Genomic DNA, 16,100 nt, shown 5'->3' with positions numbered 1-16,100 from the left:
ATCTTCAGAATCAACAACTCAAGCCTTTACACAAACGATCTAAGAGCTGAAAAGTGTCATCTAATTGTTCAAAGAGAACAGAGCAGAAACAAATTACAGTCGAAAGTAAAAAGAGAAAAAAAAATCCAGTCAAATGATGAAATGTATTATATATATGTTAATTTGGACAAGACTCTTTGACAGGCTAATTCAGATCAAGATAATACATGATAATCTTAGAAAATCTGGAAATTAATCAACATCATCTACTCAGGTAACGATAAGAATTCGAACAGTCGGTAACCTAGTCATCCCTATTTCTCTTGCAAACTACCAATTGAGTCTATTCGTAATCACATCTGCTCAATTGGGAGTACAGGAGATGACTGGCAGAAAAGGCAAACATATTATCCACGTACTGACCGTAACATAGGTCTTGAATGTTATGTATTGAATAAGTGCCAATGATGGTCAGTCGGTAGATTTTCCTTGATCTTTTCCAGCCTCTTGAGGATTTCCAAGAAAGAGGGTCTTTGGTTCATGTCAGGCGCCCAACACTGCTCAGTTAACCTAGAAACCATTCAATACAAAAAAGATATTAGCAGTTGGACTTTTTCAGCTATGCATATCAAAGATAGATAATTTCCTAAAATGGTTTTAATTCATCTATCAACACAGTGCTGTTTTTCTAAACGATTATAAGTATTCAATATGCCAGAAGTCATCAGCCTAGTTGCATGTGGAACAACATGAATAGTTGTGATTGAATAGCTTACATAAACGTTGAATAGATGGCTAAAATAATGAGAGATGTGTAACAATCTTTTTTTTTTTTTGGCATCCGCCTTGGTAACGGAAAAAAATGAGCATGGCGATGAGAGAATATCAGCAACAATGGTTTCCTCATGTGCAACAAAATCAATCAATGCAAAAGTTAAAGTGCAGATTAGTTAAAGGTGCCACAAGGACGAGAGATGAAAAATAACAAGGAGCAAGGCTGCGAGGAAGATAAGATGGCTGACAATCTTGACAGTATATGTACCTAGACTTCTAAGGGAAGAGAGATCGATAGAGAGAGAGAGAGAGTTCTAAGGGAAGAGAGAGTAGACTTCTAAGGGAAGAGGGATTGAGTTGATTTATTAATGATTATACAGCCGCAGAATTTTGGATCGAATTCATTTCATCATAAATAAAGAAATAGAAAAGGATTCAGTTCATAGGTAGGCCACACAAGCACGAGAAAAGAAGCAACCTTTTAATTGACAGAATTTTAAAAAAACTCACTCTCTCAGTTCATTGGTGTATCCTTTTGAGCGAAACGAAGGCCTGTGCCCTTCAGCCACATATTTTGCTGCTTCATAAGGCTCATAACTTGCAAGTGGTGGGTCCCCTTCAAGCATCTGAACCAGTTGGGAACAAATTAGAACTAATTTCAAAACTTTTACATCTGATCTCAACTCCTTACAGAAACCAGCATTACCTCATACAGTATCATCGCGAAAGAGAAAACATCAACCTTCTTATCATATCTCCTATGCTTGAAAACTTCAGGAGCCATATACCGGTCTTTTGTTTTGTTTAATGCCAGAAAGAAAGAAAAATAATTATTTATTCAGTATTAAAATTCATATCCGCTAAAACAAAATCTATTAGAAACACTCACAACTTCCAGTCTCTCCAGTCATTTTGTAGACATCACGAGTATCCTGAACCTTAATGAGCTTGCTTAGTCCAAAATCTCCAACTTTCAAATGGTCTGCACTGGAATTGACTAGAAGAACATTCCTGAAATTTATAAACAAGATTTCAACAGGTAAATATAAAATGCAATATGGAAGCCACCGACATGTTCTTGATGGTGGAAGCTAGAGAAAAAGAAAGAGAAGGTCCTTCTTCAATTGGTGAAGAAGCATTATATCCTATGAACATTAATCTCCTCATTACAGTGATATATTAAGAGTACTGATTAAAGCGCAACATCAGCGGTTTCCGGTACAACATAAAGAATATGACAACAAATCTGATACAGAATCTACTAACCTTGGTTTTAGGTCCCGGTGAACTATGACATTTGGTTCATTGTGAAGATAAGCCATGCCTCTGCCCACATAAGATTTACAGAAGCCAGATTAGCATAACATTTGAATTCACTGAGACTGCATCTTGCTCCTAGTAAGGACTGTAATAATCGAGTCATGCAAATGCCCTGATCAGATTGCCTAAAATAAGGCATTCCGCAGTATGCAAGTGATTAGATACACACTCTCCATTTTTTGCCTCTTTCCTTCCCTGCAAAGATATCTCTGGAGATCCATCTCTCTCCACACAAAATTATTTCATACAATCTCAAAAAGGTGTGGCTTAAATGAACTTTCCTACTTATGATACAGCAGTAATTTAGAATTGCAGATGTAACAACCAAGAACAGACCTACGGGGTATGGATCTGCATTTTTCTTATAGGTAGGCATAAGAATTAGGGGTACCTTGCGATGTCCAGAGCAAAGTTGATAGCTGTTGAAGGATTAAGTGAACCTTTGTCCTTGAGGTACTGATGAAGATCACCCTAAAATAGCATATGAATGCAACAATTAAGCAAGAGTTTCTCTGCAAGTACATTTTTCAGATCACTAGCAACAATTTCAAGAAACACAATTCACAATATGAAGCATAAAAAATATATGCATGTACTCACCCCTCGTAAATACTCGGTAATTAACATAAGGGGCTTCTTCTCTGTGACAGCTCCAAGAAATTGGACTATATTAGGGTGACGAAGCTTCACTAGCAAATTAACTTCGTGTCTAAAGTCCTGACTGAATCAGGAAGCAAAGAATAGGTAAGCAATTTTCATTTTTTGGTAAATTAGAAACTGAGTCAGAAAGGAAATTTTGATATAGGCAACAAGCACCACATAAATAATTTTCTTAAGCCCTACAGAATGTTTATAAATGGATAGTAAAGATCCCTTCCAATTTCTATAGACTTACCATCTCTCGGAAAAGAATTCTGAGCGAATCATCTAAGAAAAGTATATCTAATCCAAATGAAATATAAATTTCATCCATTACTTTGGTTCTGCTCCCTCTCAACCAGAGCATTTCATAACATATACCACAACCACAACTATACCTTACACCCAACTAATTGAGGGTGGTTACATGGATCCTTTTACGCTAGTTGGCCCTATTTAGGCCATATCTTTATTTGACAATCATGTTTTTTGTTTTTAATTTTTTTTTGTTTTATTTTTTATGTTAAAGCCCCAAAGTCATATGTAAATGTTCATAAGATGTGACAAAAGTTCTACACTGGCTGTCAACCAACCATGAACTCCTCCTTTATCCGGAATTGGGACTAGCCGTGTAAAAAGGATATAACAATAAAGTCGACATACAGAGAGTTGATTCATTATGTAAACTGGAACGAAGACATACACACAGACAGAGAGAACGAGAGAGGGTGAGAGAGAGATATGAAAAGAATACACTATTTCTCCAAAATAATCAGGTTATACAGCCATAATACAACAAATGATTAAAACCTATAGAAAAACGTTATAAGAAAATGGATCTTACATCACCAATCTGTCATCTGAAAGTGATGGAAGAATGCGTTTGATGGCTACAGGTGTTCCACGCCAATAGGCTTTTAAAATCTCACCAAAAGATCCCTGCCAGCATCAGCCATCATCAGTGAAAGCACATCTATATAGATAGATTAAAGCAACACACTGATAGCTGTACACTGACACCCAGATTGTGAGCAGAATATAAATGATTCAAGTTGCAAACTAAATGACAGAACCAACAAGTTAAAGACACGACAGACCAACAGCACGAAACAACTATGCGAAAGTGCTGAGTAAAGATGAATTATTTTAGCCTAAGGGGAACTACCCTCTCTTACAAAGATCAATTTCAGAGATACTATGTATTCTATTTCTCTCAATAATTATCTCAGCACCTTACCTAGCCAGGGGAAATGAAGTATAGGTGTAGGTGGCATACTTTCAATGGGAATGAAATCATGTGATAACTGGTAATATGATCCCCAAGAACAAATACCACACACCAAAGGCAGAATGTATAACTTCTAAAACAAAAATTAAATTCTGGCTGCAGCAAAATAATAGACAGAAAAATCCTAGTCACAGTATTTGAATAGCATCATCAGACTCGCTTATTAAAACATTCAAACAAGAAATTTTATAAATCATAGTGACTACTTGGCACAGTTTGCATGACTTGCCCCCATAGTGTTTGTTCATTACTAATTTAAAGAAAACTAGAGTCAGACCTTGCCGATAATAGCCGAGTTTGAGAAGTCCAGCTCAGAAGGTTCAATTTCCCAGTCACACTTGTTTGGCAGAGGGGGTGGAACAGGCTTTGGTTCAAAATGGCTTCCATTTTGGCCCTGCAAAATGCATAATCAAACTTAGAGCCTGCAAAAGCAAATAAAACAAAAAATCCACAGAATATGAATGTTACGAGTCTCATATACCTAGCATTGATATGATGCCAATTTGAAGGCATGTGATGCTAGAACATTAAGAACAAACAAGAAAGGTGCATTTCCATGTTGGAGCAAACTGGTCATATGTGACTTGTAAATTGTTTCCACGTTTCATATGTATTAAAATAGAATGATTAAATTATATGGTTAAAAGACTCAAAAATCTAGTCCAAAGGAGTTGAAGGGTGGAATAACCAAAATTCATTTCAGATACGGTACAAATAGAATCCGATCCCCCTTCTCATTTCATTTTATGAGGAAACACAAGTTCACGTATCGAAATTGAAGCTCCACTAACATATATTACCTTGCCATGTTATCCAACTTTCTTTAGCACCTTGCCATGTTATCCAACTTCTAATTGACAACTAGTAAAACATAGAAAAGACAAGCATCATAAGGGTTTACAACCATACCGTTTTCATGGGCAGGACCCCTTATAGGAGTTTTGAATGATATGTTTTCCAGAAAGAGCAGGGAACTCACAGTTGTGAAGGAAACTCCAAATCAACCATAGTATTTGAAGGTTCACTGACAACCACCACTACATATTATCACACATTCATTTTGGCAAAAGACGACTTGGTCGGTCCAAAGTCTAATTATTGTGGGCCAAATACCAAAACATAGTCCCTCTAGCCATAAGCAAACCTATGTTCTTTCCCTCCTCTCTCTCTCTCTCTCTTTTTACCAAAAATCATATATTAACGCACAAATCAAACCCTCCCATTATTTGTGATGAAGGTATGATGATGTTGTCCCCAAGGGGATAGCCCAACTAGCTGGAGACTACGTTTCATGAAGCGGAGGTCACTAGTTCGAATACTTATCCCCCATTTTCCTCCCCTTATGCAGACATGTAAAAAAGAAAAAAGAAAAATATATGATGATATAACCACACTACAAAGGGCTAGTGGAAGCTAAAATCCACAAAACTTATGACCTCAATTTATCCTTGATGGCAATAAAAGGCAACAGACCACAAGTTTCCAGCAACACACATCTGAAGAAACTAGTGCTAAAACTTACTGTTTTCTCTTCCTGAAAGAAAGTTCTTAAGACTGAGCTAGTTCCTTAAAAAGCAGAATTTGCTATCCCATCAATCAAAGTCCAGGAAAAGAGAGAGAGAGAGAGGACAATATACTTACGTACGACAAGCCACCATATGATTTCAACAGTTCAATCATGCTGTGCTTTTTAGCTCCTTCAGCATCAGCTAGAGGCTGTCATGAGGGAAACTCCAGATAATTATTCATCTGAGGGAAATTCCAGATTAAATACTTATAAATAAAATAAAATAAATAAATAAGTCCCATATTGAGTAAAAAGAATCCCTTTTCCTGATAATGCATATCATACCATTGCATTTAAATTCCAGATTTGCAAGTGTAATGGAATTTAAGATAATAGCTACGTGACGTAGCAGCGATTTGTTTCATCCTATTTCTTTAGAAAAACACAAAAACTATATAACATGCTGCTTCATCCATTCAACCCAAGTTAACAAACGACGTCAATGAAAATCAACTTGCAAGTTCATGTTCACAAATACCGATATAGAAATGTGTTATTTTAGACTTAGGCACAGTTTATTCACTTGCAGTTCCACCAGACATTGCACTTCCATTTTTACATTCGCAAGCAAATTCATGCATTAGAAACTTTGTATGACCTCACGCTTACTCCCTCATTCAACTCCACACTCATTGACCGAAGCTTATCCACAATCATTCGCGTATTTTGCAACAGTTTTACTGTTCCATTCGCAGAAAATTACAATTTGAATAGGCTCCTCTCTTATAACTACAAGAGTTTATTTGACATATCATAGAAAATTAAACATCGAATTCAATTAAACAACAAACTAATATAGAGGAGGAAAAAGAAAGCAGTAAATTGGCGAACGAATTACGGTGTTCTTCCAGCGATCCTGAGCGTTGACGTCGGCGCCAGAGTCGATCAGGCACTTGGCGACGTCGATCCAGCCGTGGAGGGAGGCCACATGGAGCGGAGTACGGTTGTCGTAGTCTCTGGCGTGGACCAGGGACCGATCTTCCTCTAGAAGCTTGCGGACCGCAACTGCGTCGTTCTGGTGGGCGTGCCAGAGGATCAGCGAGGTCCGGCTCACCCTCGCCTTCTCCTTCTGCTTCTCCTTGTCCGACGTTGAGCCTCCCTTACTTCCGGGGTTCTCGCCGCCGGAGCACGAATCCGAGCTCATCACCAGCGATTGGATCGGATCGGATCAACTAGATTTGATTGTGATTGGCTGCTTTGCGCGAGATTTTGTGCAGCAGCTTAGCTGTGTGACTTGGCGAATTTTGGAATCTGTTTTTAGCTTTAGCAAAAGTGGGAAATGAATTGGAGAGAGAGAGCTGGGGCGCTGTAGCCTGTAGGTCTAATGTCAGTTTTATCACTTTTATGTCCGTTAGTCCGGTTTTACTTTTTCAACAGAATGTGATTCTCTCTCCGACTTTCTTCGTGCCTTCGACAGTGTGAGTGTGTGAATAGCGTGCCTACTTTCTATTACTTTCTTCTCTCTCTCTTTATTTCATTTTCTTTTGCGATTGCTTTAATCTTTACTTTATATTTGGATTTCCTAAGCTTACCGACATGCGAACGGGTCGAGATTGATTTTTTTAATACAATTATTATTATTATTATTATTATTTTCATGTCCACAAAAAAAAAAAAAGAGAAATAGGAATTCATTTAAGTCCCAAATCTGCATCATGTGTCTAAAGTTTTATACATTATGAATAGCACTGTAAAGTTTGAAAGACTATCACTTTTATGAATAGCACTGTAAAGTTTGAAAGACTATCAAATTCACGTTCGAAGATGCATATCGAACTTGATCATGTTGGCTCCACATGGATGTTCTTCGGCTTGTTAGCGACATGTGGAACTAATCTATCATGGCCTTCGAAGATAAAAACAAAATATATAAATTTTATGTGGGTTGTATAATTCCTTTTATTTTTCCTTGAGCATTTGAGTTGTATAATTTACTTACAAATGAATACATACTATAGATCCAGCTAAAAAAACTTGGTTTACAATATTTAGTTCCAACCCTCAGCATTGGTAGCACAATTTCATGAACATATTCTTCCAATTACAGGAGCTTCATGCCAAATCCTCGGTGTCTTCAAGAGACCGCTTCCGGGCCCTCAGGTTGAGCTCGAGGCTTTGAGGTAGAGGAGGTGTCCTTCCTCGACGGAACAGAACTGCAAGCGCCCTCATTTTCTGGCAAAGATCAAATACCTGTAGATAATTTTAGAAATTCTTATTATAAAGACTCATTTTTATATACTGAGCAAGTGAGCGACATCTTTTAGATTGCTCTGTTTCTTACTGATGAGGCTTCTATCTCTGCAACACCTTCACAACCTTTACCTCCGCCTTGCAGCAAGTCGCAATACTTTGCAGCTTCATTTTCATCTTCAAATACCTGCAACGATAATGAAGTTTCTGATTTTTTGCAACCAGAGATCAAATCAGAGAGAATGCAAAAGATCTAGGCCTGCATTGAACTATTCCCGCAGGAAAGTACCATGGAAAGCGGTGATTAGAGTGTTTAAAGCTTCTTGTTTTAAGGGGTCCTGGCGGGTAAGCAAGCGGATAATTAGAGCACATGAACTGTAAATTTGTTGTTCAACAAACATAGGGTTCTTGCTCATGTATTTGCATTCACAAAAATTGCTTCCAACACCACAAATATGGGAAAACCAAGCTTAACCACTTACTAGCACTCCCTCCCTAATATCCTCCACAAGCATCTGAAACTTTGTCCCAGTTCTCGATTGTTTAGTTTGATTTCCAATTCCAGACCTCAACTTTCCCCCCTTAGAAAACAGTAACCCAAGCTCCCTTTCAACTTCACTGTCACAGAAAGAACAAACAAATTGATCTGGTGCAACAGTAACAATTATCCAAAAGAAAGTTGGAACATTATTGAACCAAATGAGACCTGCGATTTCTTCGGGTTTTCATTGTGCACAATTGGTTTTCCCTGTGGGTGAGTACATAGACAGGCTTTGAAGTTTCTCTCCATGGGTTGGCCTCCAGTACTGTACCAGAATAAAAATGATAGAAAATGAGAAGCATTTTACATGAACAAAAAAAAAAAAAAGGGCATTATATAAGAACAGAACACCAAGCCTAGCAGAAATAAAGCATATCACATCATATACTGATGTAACAATTTTGAACAATGAATGATCAGCAACACTCGGAATACTCAAATAAGAAATACAAATGGACCCTGCATTCTAAACTAGAGAGAGAGAGAGAGAGAGACAGCAATATCACTAATAATGATATTTCTCAACCACAATGATAGAATGGTTAAGAGACAAAAAAAGATGCAAATGTGTTTTAAGTAAATAGTTTACTCTTAAGCCTCATATATCAGACAGTTGGTGATGGCCAATATACTAACACTCCAAAAAAAAATGTATTAAAGATGGTAGTAAATGAAGTAGAAAAAGCTCCATTCAGCTGAGGCCAAAGAAGTTTGGTGAGGCTTAGACAATGATTAGAATGAAAGGATATAATAGACGATGATTCAATCTAATTGCAAATATATGGAAATGTCAAAATCCACATGTCATAATTGATATCATGCCAAGTGGAAGGCACGTGATGCTAGAGTGAGATTTATTTGAACTGCCTTCACCTTTTTTAAAAAATTTTTTTTTTCTTCATATTTTTCAATAAGTAATTGGCTGGGGAGGGGAAGAAAAAATTCAAACTAATTACCCCCACTTCATGAGGTGTCATCCCTAGCTGATTGAGTTGCCATTTGGGGTGCTATTTTTCTCTTTTTAGGTCAGGATGGATGAACTGTCCACCCACCAGCACAGCTCTGCAGCAAGGGCGAAGGTATGGGGGGGCCAAATAGGATCATGACCCCCTAAATAATAGGGGGAAAAAAAGGCTAATAGAAACCTATAACAGTTTCCCAATGGTGGCCCCCAAAAATCCCAACCCAACCTTGGTTAGACCCAAGATCTGAGAAAAAAATAAGTTTATAGGCATATTTGGCACTTTCTCAATGGTAGCCCTAAAAAATATCTGTGTCTAGCAGCCCATCCCAATCCCAAAAACAAAACCCAAGCCATGCCTCCCTTTTCTCTCTACTTTTCCTTTTATCTTTCATGATTTTCAACCGTCAAAAGTCACAATAAAGGGCAAAGAAAACCCATCTTGCTGACCAAAGTTGTGCCTAGCTGCCTCTCAAACCAGAGAGAACAATCTCTTCATTATTGTAAGCTCCCAGTCTTAACACTTTTTCTTTGGTTTTTTTTTAGAGAATATGAATGACTAAGAAATAAGAAAAGATTTCCTACATCTTTTTCACATTTAAAAAAATGTTTCTCCTTTTTTTTTTTAATTGTGTGGATTTGCTTGAATTTAACCTTTTGACACATCTTTTTTTACTTATGATTGAGGTTCTATAACCTCTTTTAGCAGGATTGGCACAAATTGCCAGATTTTTTTTTTTTTTTTTTTTTGTAGGCACAAATTGAAAGAACTTGCTAACATGAAGTAGCTGCAAAAACTTTGAATTACTAAAGGCATGCCTTGCATTCTGTGCAAATATTAAAAGAACATTACTTTTTTGGAATATTGAAAGTTGATTGAATTAGCATTCAGCATTACTTTTGTGTTATGATGATTGCTTAGCTAATTATATGAAATTTGTGTAAGAGTTTGAAGGTTTAGTCATAAGTCAACTAATAAAAATCGATAAAAATAAATAATTATGCCCTAATTGTAAAGTTATTTTTGTGCATGTCAAGATCATATAAATCACACTAAAAAGCAGAGACACAATGCTGTGATGAGCAACCGCTATAATTAAAACTTAAAAGCAACAAAGAAAAAGGAACAGTTGGAAGCAATACCATCATAGCTGCTGCTATCGAAGGTCTGGTGGAGGTGTCTACGCATGTCGTAGGCACGCGACGACACCCGCTTCACGAACTCATCCGAAGTGCCGGGAATGGTCCCGTCCAGGTGAAGCGCCCTCTCCACCTCCTCTCTTCCGTCATCTTCTTCTTCCGACGCTGCGCCTCTCGAATTACAAGAAACTTCAAGAACTCTCCTTCTGGAAGGGTCCATAGAGTATCGGACACCGAACAGAGAAGAAGAGAGACGAGGAACGCGATGGGTGCCCAGAGACAACACGGCGAGTCGCCGCCGCCGGCGTAGGCGGTGGGGGTCACTGCTGGGGGGGAGAATTATGGAGGGCGAAACTGAAGAGAGAGAATCCATGGGTGATGGTTTGCCCTTTCCTTTGGGTTTGGTTGAGCTTTTTCTCTGGGTAGGCGGGTTTTGTTACTTTTGTATACGGCACATGAGTTTGGAAGAATTTCTCGCCGTGACGGACTGTGTATCTGTAACTTATGGGGTCTGGTGGCGTCCGTGAATCTCGCGAATCTGCCGATATTTTTCGCTCGTCTGTGGTGGGTCCGGCGGAGTTGCTTCTGTGAGGCCGACGGGTCAAATTCGGAGCCTTATAAACGTGCGAGCGAGAACTAGGACCGGTAAATAAACAGTATTTGAACAAATTTTAAGATTAGTTTATTAAATAATTAAAAAAAAACTCGTATAATTATTGTATTATTTTTAACTTGTAATAAGAACATTTTAAATATTTAAGAAGATGGACAAAAAAAAAAAAAAATCTCTTTGTATAATGAACGTGTATATACATATTATTAAGATTCAAATTAATTTATCTAATTGATTTAAATAATAAAATCTTAACAATAATATATATATATATATATATATATATATATGAAAAAACAATTAAGCAATTAGAATAAATAAACAGAGTTTTTTTTTTTTTTTTTTTAACAGATGATTTAGTTCGGTAATAAATTCAAGTTTTACTCCTGTTCAAAAACAAAAGTAAACAATAGTTCGGTAATAAATTCAAGTTTTACTCGTGTTCAAAAACAAAAGTAAGCAAACCAAGCTTCTCGACTACGAGTAGAAGATGGAGGGCACCAATAGCCTTGGTAGTCTAGTGGTATCTCCTTCTAGAGATTAAAGTCTAGGGTAGAGTCTCACTGATAATGGGACTTGTGGGATAAAAGATTCTTCAATCGTTTGTCAAGAAAAAAAGTCTAGATAGCAGCCACGACAGCCTTGAAAAATAGAGTTGCCCCTCAAAAATGTTGTTAACGACGACATGAGACATAAAACATAACAAAAGATGCCGTCTTTGCTGAGTTCTACACCCAATGTAATCAATACAGCATCATTTTTGCAATTTGAGAGTAAATAATTACCACAATGAAATAAAAATATTACCTAGAAGTAAAGAATGATAAGAAAAGGGAAACAAAAATTTGGTAGGAAACCCCTGTCAATTAACTTCAAGGATCCAGAATTCAGAACGGCAACAAACAGCAAAATAGTAAAAATATTGATGGTCTTTTCACTTGGTTTGTAACCGAAGCATATGGTAGCAGAAACATAATGTAAGGGTAAAGCTACCCCAAGTATGATATAATTATTAAAGCATTCAATGCAGATAAATTGTACATGTTTGATGAGTCTATCTATATACAAGCAAGCAGATACTGCAATGGCAAGTCTCATCTGTACCCGAAACAACGTCAAGTATAGGTTAATGATGAGAAAGCTTATAAAATAGAATAAAGATGATTGCAACAATAAGAACTCCGACAACTGAGCCGATGATCCATTTGTTCCTGGACATCCTACGCGACATGGCAGTTAAAACTTTTTTACTCTTGTCGATGGCATCATCTACTCCATGAAGCTGCGAAAGAAATATAATCATCAGTCAACAAATTTACTCACTGCTGCTGCATCATACACATGTTTTTGTGTACTTGGCACTACAACAAGAATGATTACAAATAAACCCGTGCTTTGATCCTTTGGAGTAGGTAATTGTATACAAGAGAGACTTGCTAATCGAGTCCAATTGGCATACAGGGAAGCCAGGAGAAGTCAAGCTTGAGTCATAATGAACCACAATTAGAAACAAAACATCAAGTAAACAACATACCTTTTTATGGGAATGTAGTAGAGTCTCACGCTGTTGTTGCAAATCTTCTAGGATTGAGACACCAAGCTCTTCGGTCTCCAGCACGGTTCTTCTACTCTCCATAATTTTGTCACTTGACTGATTCAATCTCTCTACTGACATTGCCATTCTCGCTCCTTGATCAGCAGAAGCCTATATATCATCCATAAATGACTAAAATATTTTTTTACCAAAGTTATGGAATATAAACCATCTACGTCAAGCCTTTTTGCATTCAAATTGTATCTTATTCTAGGAAATCAGGGGAGAGAGAGAGAGAGAGAGAGAGAAAGAGATTAAACCTATATGCATTCAAATCGTAACATGAGAAATCTGAACCTATATGCATTCAGATTGTAACCTGAGAAATCTCGGGAAGACACTTTCACACTATTAAATCCATGTTACCTTCTGAGATTCGATAAAGTAAGGGTGTGCCTTCCACAGCCTACTGGAGAATAGGACCAAGCATTGTAAACAAGGATTCAAAACAGAGATTTTTTTAAACCAATAATATGAAAAACATAAACGGAGATATCTTAAAAGCATTCTGCTCATTCCAAACAAAAATGTCTACTCCATTATCTAAAAAAAATGGAAAAGATGCTGTCCCAGCGATACTTAAAAACCTAAACTCAATTTTATCTTAAACATTTGTAAATGAAATAACTTTTTGGCACTGAAATAAATTACACTTCTACAGCAAATTATTAAGAAGACACAACAGTAGATAGAGTTCCACAAAGTTACATCAAGCGATCATCATCTTCGATGAGCTCCAATTAAAGTCACGACTCTCTAACCAAGAGAAAATAACTTTCTTAAAATAACAAATAGTTTGTGCAAATTTAGAACAACGGAAGAGTGAGAGAACAATATGATCCAAACATACCGTATGCACATTTGCCATTCCAGACTCCAACAACTCTTCACGGGAAGCCTGATCAGCATTAGGTGATGATATTCTTTTAAATTCCCTTTTCAACTTATTTAGATCCGATTTGTATTCCCTTAACTTTGCAAGCATCATAGCCTTTGCACTTGGCTGCAGACTTCTTGCCTCGAGGTCCATTTTTCGAATCTGACTTGAAGAAAAAAAGAAGTTACATGAATGAATTTGGGAAATCCGGCAAGGAAATAAAACTGATATTTTCTACACAGTACCAAAACATCAGCATCATCCACTGCAGCTTTAATCTCAGAAATCTTCTGCTGCTTCTGCTCTGCACACATGGTAACGCAAAAATGGTTCCCAGTTCATAAAATCTTAAGCAACAGAATGGATAATTTGCATTTCCCAATCCTAAAAATGATTACAAGCCCCATTCTCCCACCTCGGATTAAATGATGTTACTAAGCAGTAAGCATACTGTAAAGCCTGACAAGCAAATTTTTCATCCTCAATCATCCAAGTAGATACACCATCTGACATAGCTATACCAGATCAAAATGATAATAGCACCTGCTAAATATTGCCTGGTGCGATTGCATCTCCATAACTCAGTCAGTGAAGCATCAGTTTCTTAGTTTAAAACCGATTGAAATGCCATATATTAGTGAGGCTGATATTCATATACATAGGGGCTTATCAATTATCAAATCCCACGTCCTTGGTGTGAGTGCTTTACTGCTTTATGCGAGAAATCAAGAATGGTTTGGGCATCTTATATTGGAGATGCTACGTGGGTTCATTTGATACTATACTATCCCATTAATGAGCAGAAAATTAGAAACCCACAATAATCAACTATCACCATAGATTTTTTTATTTTTTTTTTAAAAAAAAGGTTTTGGAAAGCAAAAACTTGAAAAGAAAAAAATCATATAAACGGTTAAGCAAAAACGTTTTAGCAATCAACCGGTCCAAACAAGAGCCAAAAGTAGAGCAAATACAATGATTCACTCTAAGAGAACCGTACTATGGCAAACATTTCAAATAGTACATAACATGAAAATTGGCATAGTTGATTCAAAGAGGGGAGAAGTTGGGTATTACCTCCAGCAGGAAGAGGACCAGCCGAGCTACATTTTCGGGAGAGATTCACAGAGAGCTCGCAGTACTGGCGCTCGTACCCTTCGAATACCTGACTCATCTCTTTCTCAAAGCCTCCTATGCAACCCTCTTCATATACAGAAAGATCAAAACCCTAGTTCTACCTGAACCGAATAAATTTAGAAGAAAAAATCGTCAAAATTGAAGATGTGAGAAAACCATAGATCTACCTTTGATTGAAGATCGATCGGTCCCTTGACTATCTGGAGGGGAATGTTCTCGTTTCGCTGAAGTTTAGTTGCAAGTATTGTTTGCTTTCATAGGAAGGGATCTGGATGTAAAAACCGATACTTACCAACGGTAAAATTCACGTTACGTCCAATTGGGACAGCCAATAGTCTCTCTCGTCTGTTCGCGGAGTAACTTGGCGGTAGATTTTTTTTTATTTATTCTTTTGTCGTTTCTATTTTTTATTAATAAGATACTAAGATGTTCCCCAACCAATAATTTATTTATCTTTCTATCATCACATGATTCACATGCCTTTTTACCAGCTTTCGTTAAAAATATCTAATAATTATTAAATCGGCATAATAAAATAAAAATATACTATATAACATTAATCTTTGTAAACAGAGACATCCGTGTCCGTTAACCTTTCCGTCAAACTAGTGATGGAAAGCTACTTATGTAAGGTCCAGAATATTTTTAACAAACAAAATACCATATTTAAAAAAAATATATATATATATATATATATATAGAGGAAAATGTTAAGATCAAAACATAAATCTAACTTATGGTCAACTTCTCTCCTATGTATCATTTAAAAAAAAAAAAAAATTGATAGAGAAGATTTTGAAATTCTGAAAATTTAGGAAAAAATACAATTTGTTTGGTTTAAAATTCAAAATTTTTTTTATACGTAGGAGAGAAGTTGGCCATGAGTTGAATTTGTGTTATGTCCGTATCAAACCTCATATATATATATACCAAATAAAATGGGCTCCATAAACCAATGGCCAGTAGTTCAATGGTCCAAAAAAAATTTCAAGTAGTCAAGAGCTGGATCAAACTATGGCTCAGTTGAACTTAAAGGAGCGCCTACAGTTAAAAAAGGGTTGTGCCTCAATTGGGTCAGAAGGTTTCGAACTTTTGGAGATCGAGAGATTTGTGATGGCTTGTTCCTTTATCCTAAGGGCTTCAGAAGAAGATGATGGGCTTTCAAGTACACGATAAAGAATAGAGATGGATTCAGCAGGGGTTTTGGCTTCTAGAGCCTGAGCAATTGAATCAATTGTTGCTGGCTGCTGGGAGATATGATGAAGAAATAGTTGATGGTTCAAAATAACCAAGTCCTGCAAAATGAAAATAACCCATCGAAAAACAAAAATCGCCTTGGGCCGGCAGTTCATCAAACAAAAAAATAGTGGCCCTTTTAGTATGCGGAAATTAGGAGGCCGAAGTGGTTTCAAGCTATTTTGGCAAACAGAACCAACCTCTATATCTATGAGCCTCTCTCTATTCTCTGTTTTTTGAGGAA

General features: G+C 36.9%; 3 protein-coding genes across 5 annotated transcripts; all 3 read right to left on the bottom strand.

Annotated features, from left to right (window-relative positions):
* Nucleotides 1-124: 124 nt before the first annotated feature.
* Nucleotides 125-6,894, bottom strand: LOC132179280 (serine/threonine-protein kinase VIK). Its single transcript, XM_059591980.1, has 11 exons — nt 6,406-6,894; nt 5,642-5,716; nt 4,278-4,394; nt 3,557-3,651; nt 2,674-2,794; nt 2,465-2,544; nt 2,020-2,079; nt 1,643-1,764; nt 1,460-1,545; nt 1,264-1,379; nt 125-549 (listed from the first exon to the last, which is right to left on the bottom strand). Exons 1-11 carry the CDS (start codon nt 6,709-6,711, stop codon nt 423-425), a joined length of 1,305 nt encoding a protein of 434 aa, XP_059447963.1. The 5' UTR covers nt 6,712-6,894; the 3' UTR covers nt 125-422.
* A 528-nt stretch (nt 6,895-7,422) lies between these two features.
* LOC132177450 (uncharacterized) lies at nt 7,423-11,022 on the bottom strand. Of its 2 annotated transcripts, none has more exons than XM_059589781.1 (5): nt 10,403-11,019; nt 8,464-8,563; nt 8,240-8,375; nt 7,849-7,944; nt 7,423-7,757 (listed from the first exon to the last, which is right to left on the bottom strand). In XM_059589781.1, the coding sequence occupies exons 1-5, from the start codon at nt 10,770-10,772 to the stop codon at nt 7,620-7,622; spliced, it is 840 nt and encodes a 279-aa protein (XP_059445764.1). In that variant the 5' UTR covers nt 10,773-11,019; the 3' UTR covers nt 7,423-7,619. The 2 variants fall into 2 exon arrangements, with proteins under 2 accessions (XP_059445764.1, XP_059445765.1); XM_059589782.1 differs by having other exon boundaries at nt 7,666-7,757; nt 7,849-7,964; nt 10,403-11,022.
* Nucleotides 11,023-11,985: 963 nt separating this feature from the next.
* Nucleotides 11,986-14,891, bottom strand: LOC132177451 (vesicle transport v-SNARE 12). Of its 2 annotated transcripts, none has more exons than XM_059589783.1 (6): nt 14,788-14,891; nt 14,561-14,686; nt 13,729-13,787; nt 13,457-13,645; nt 12,547-12,717; nt 11,986-12,294 (listed from the first exon to the last, which is right to left on the bottom strand). In XM_059589783.1, exons 2-6 carry the CDS (start codon nt 14,655-14,657, stop codon nt 12,139-12,141), a joined length of 672 nt encoding a protein of 223 aa, XP_059445766.1. In that variant the 5' UTR covers nt 14,658-14,686; nt 14,788-14,891; the 3' UTR covers nt 11,986-12,138. The 2 variants fall into 2 exon arrangements, with proteins under 2 accessions (XP_059445766.1, XP_059445767.1); XM_059589784.1 differs by having other exon boundaries at nt 14,561-14,721; nt 14,788-14,876.
* Between the last annotated feature and the right edge of the window lie 1,209 nt (nt 14,892-16,100).

This window comes from Corylus avellana, chromosome ca4 (genome assembly GCF_901000735.1).
Source record: "Corylus avellana chromosome ca4, CavTom2PMs-1.0".
Taxonomy (NCBI): Eukaryota; Viridiplantae; Streptophyta; class Magnoliopsida; order Fagales; family Betulaceae; genus Corylus; species Corylus avellana.
Note: the sequence above shows the minus strand (reverse complement) of the source record. Positions and strands in the feature narration are given on the sequence as shown.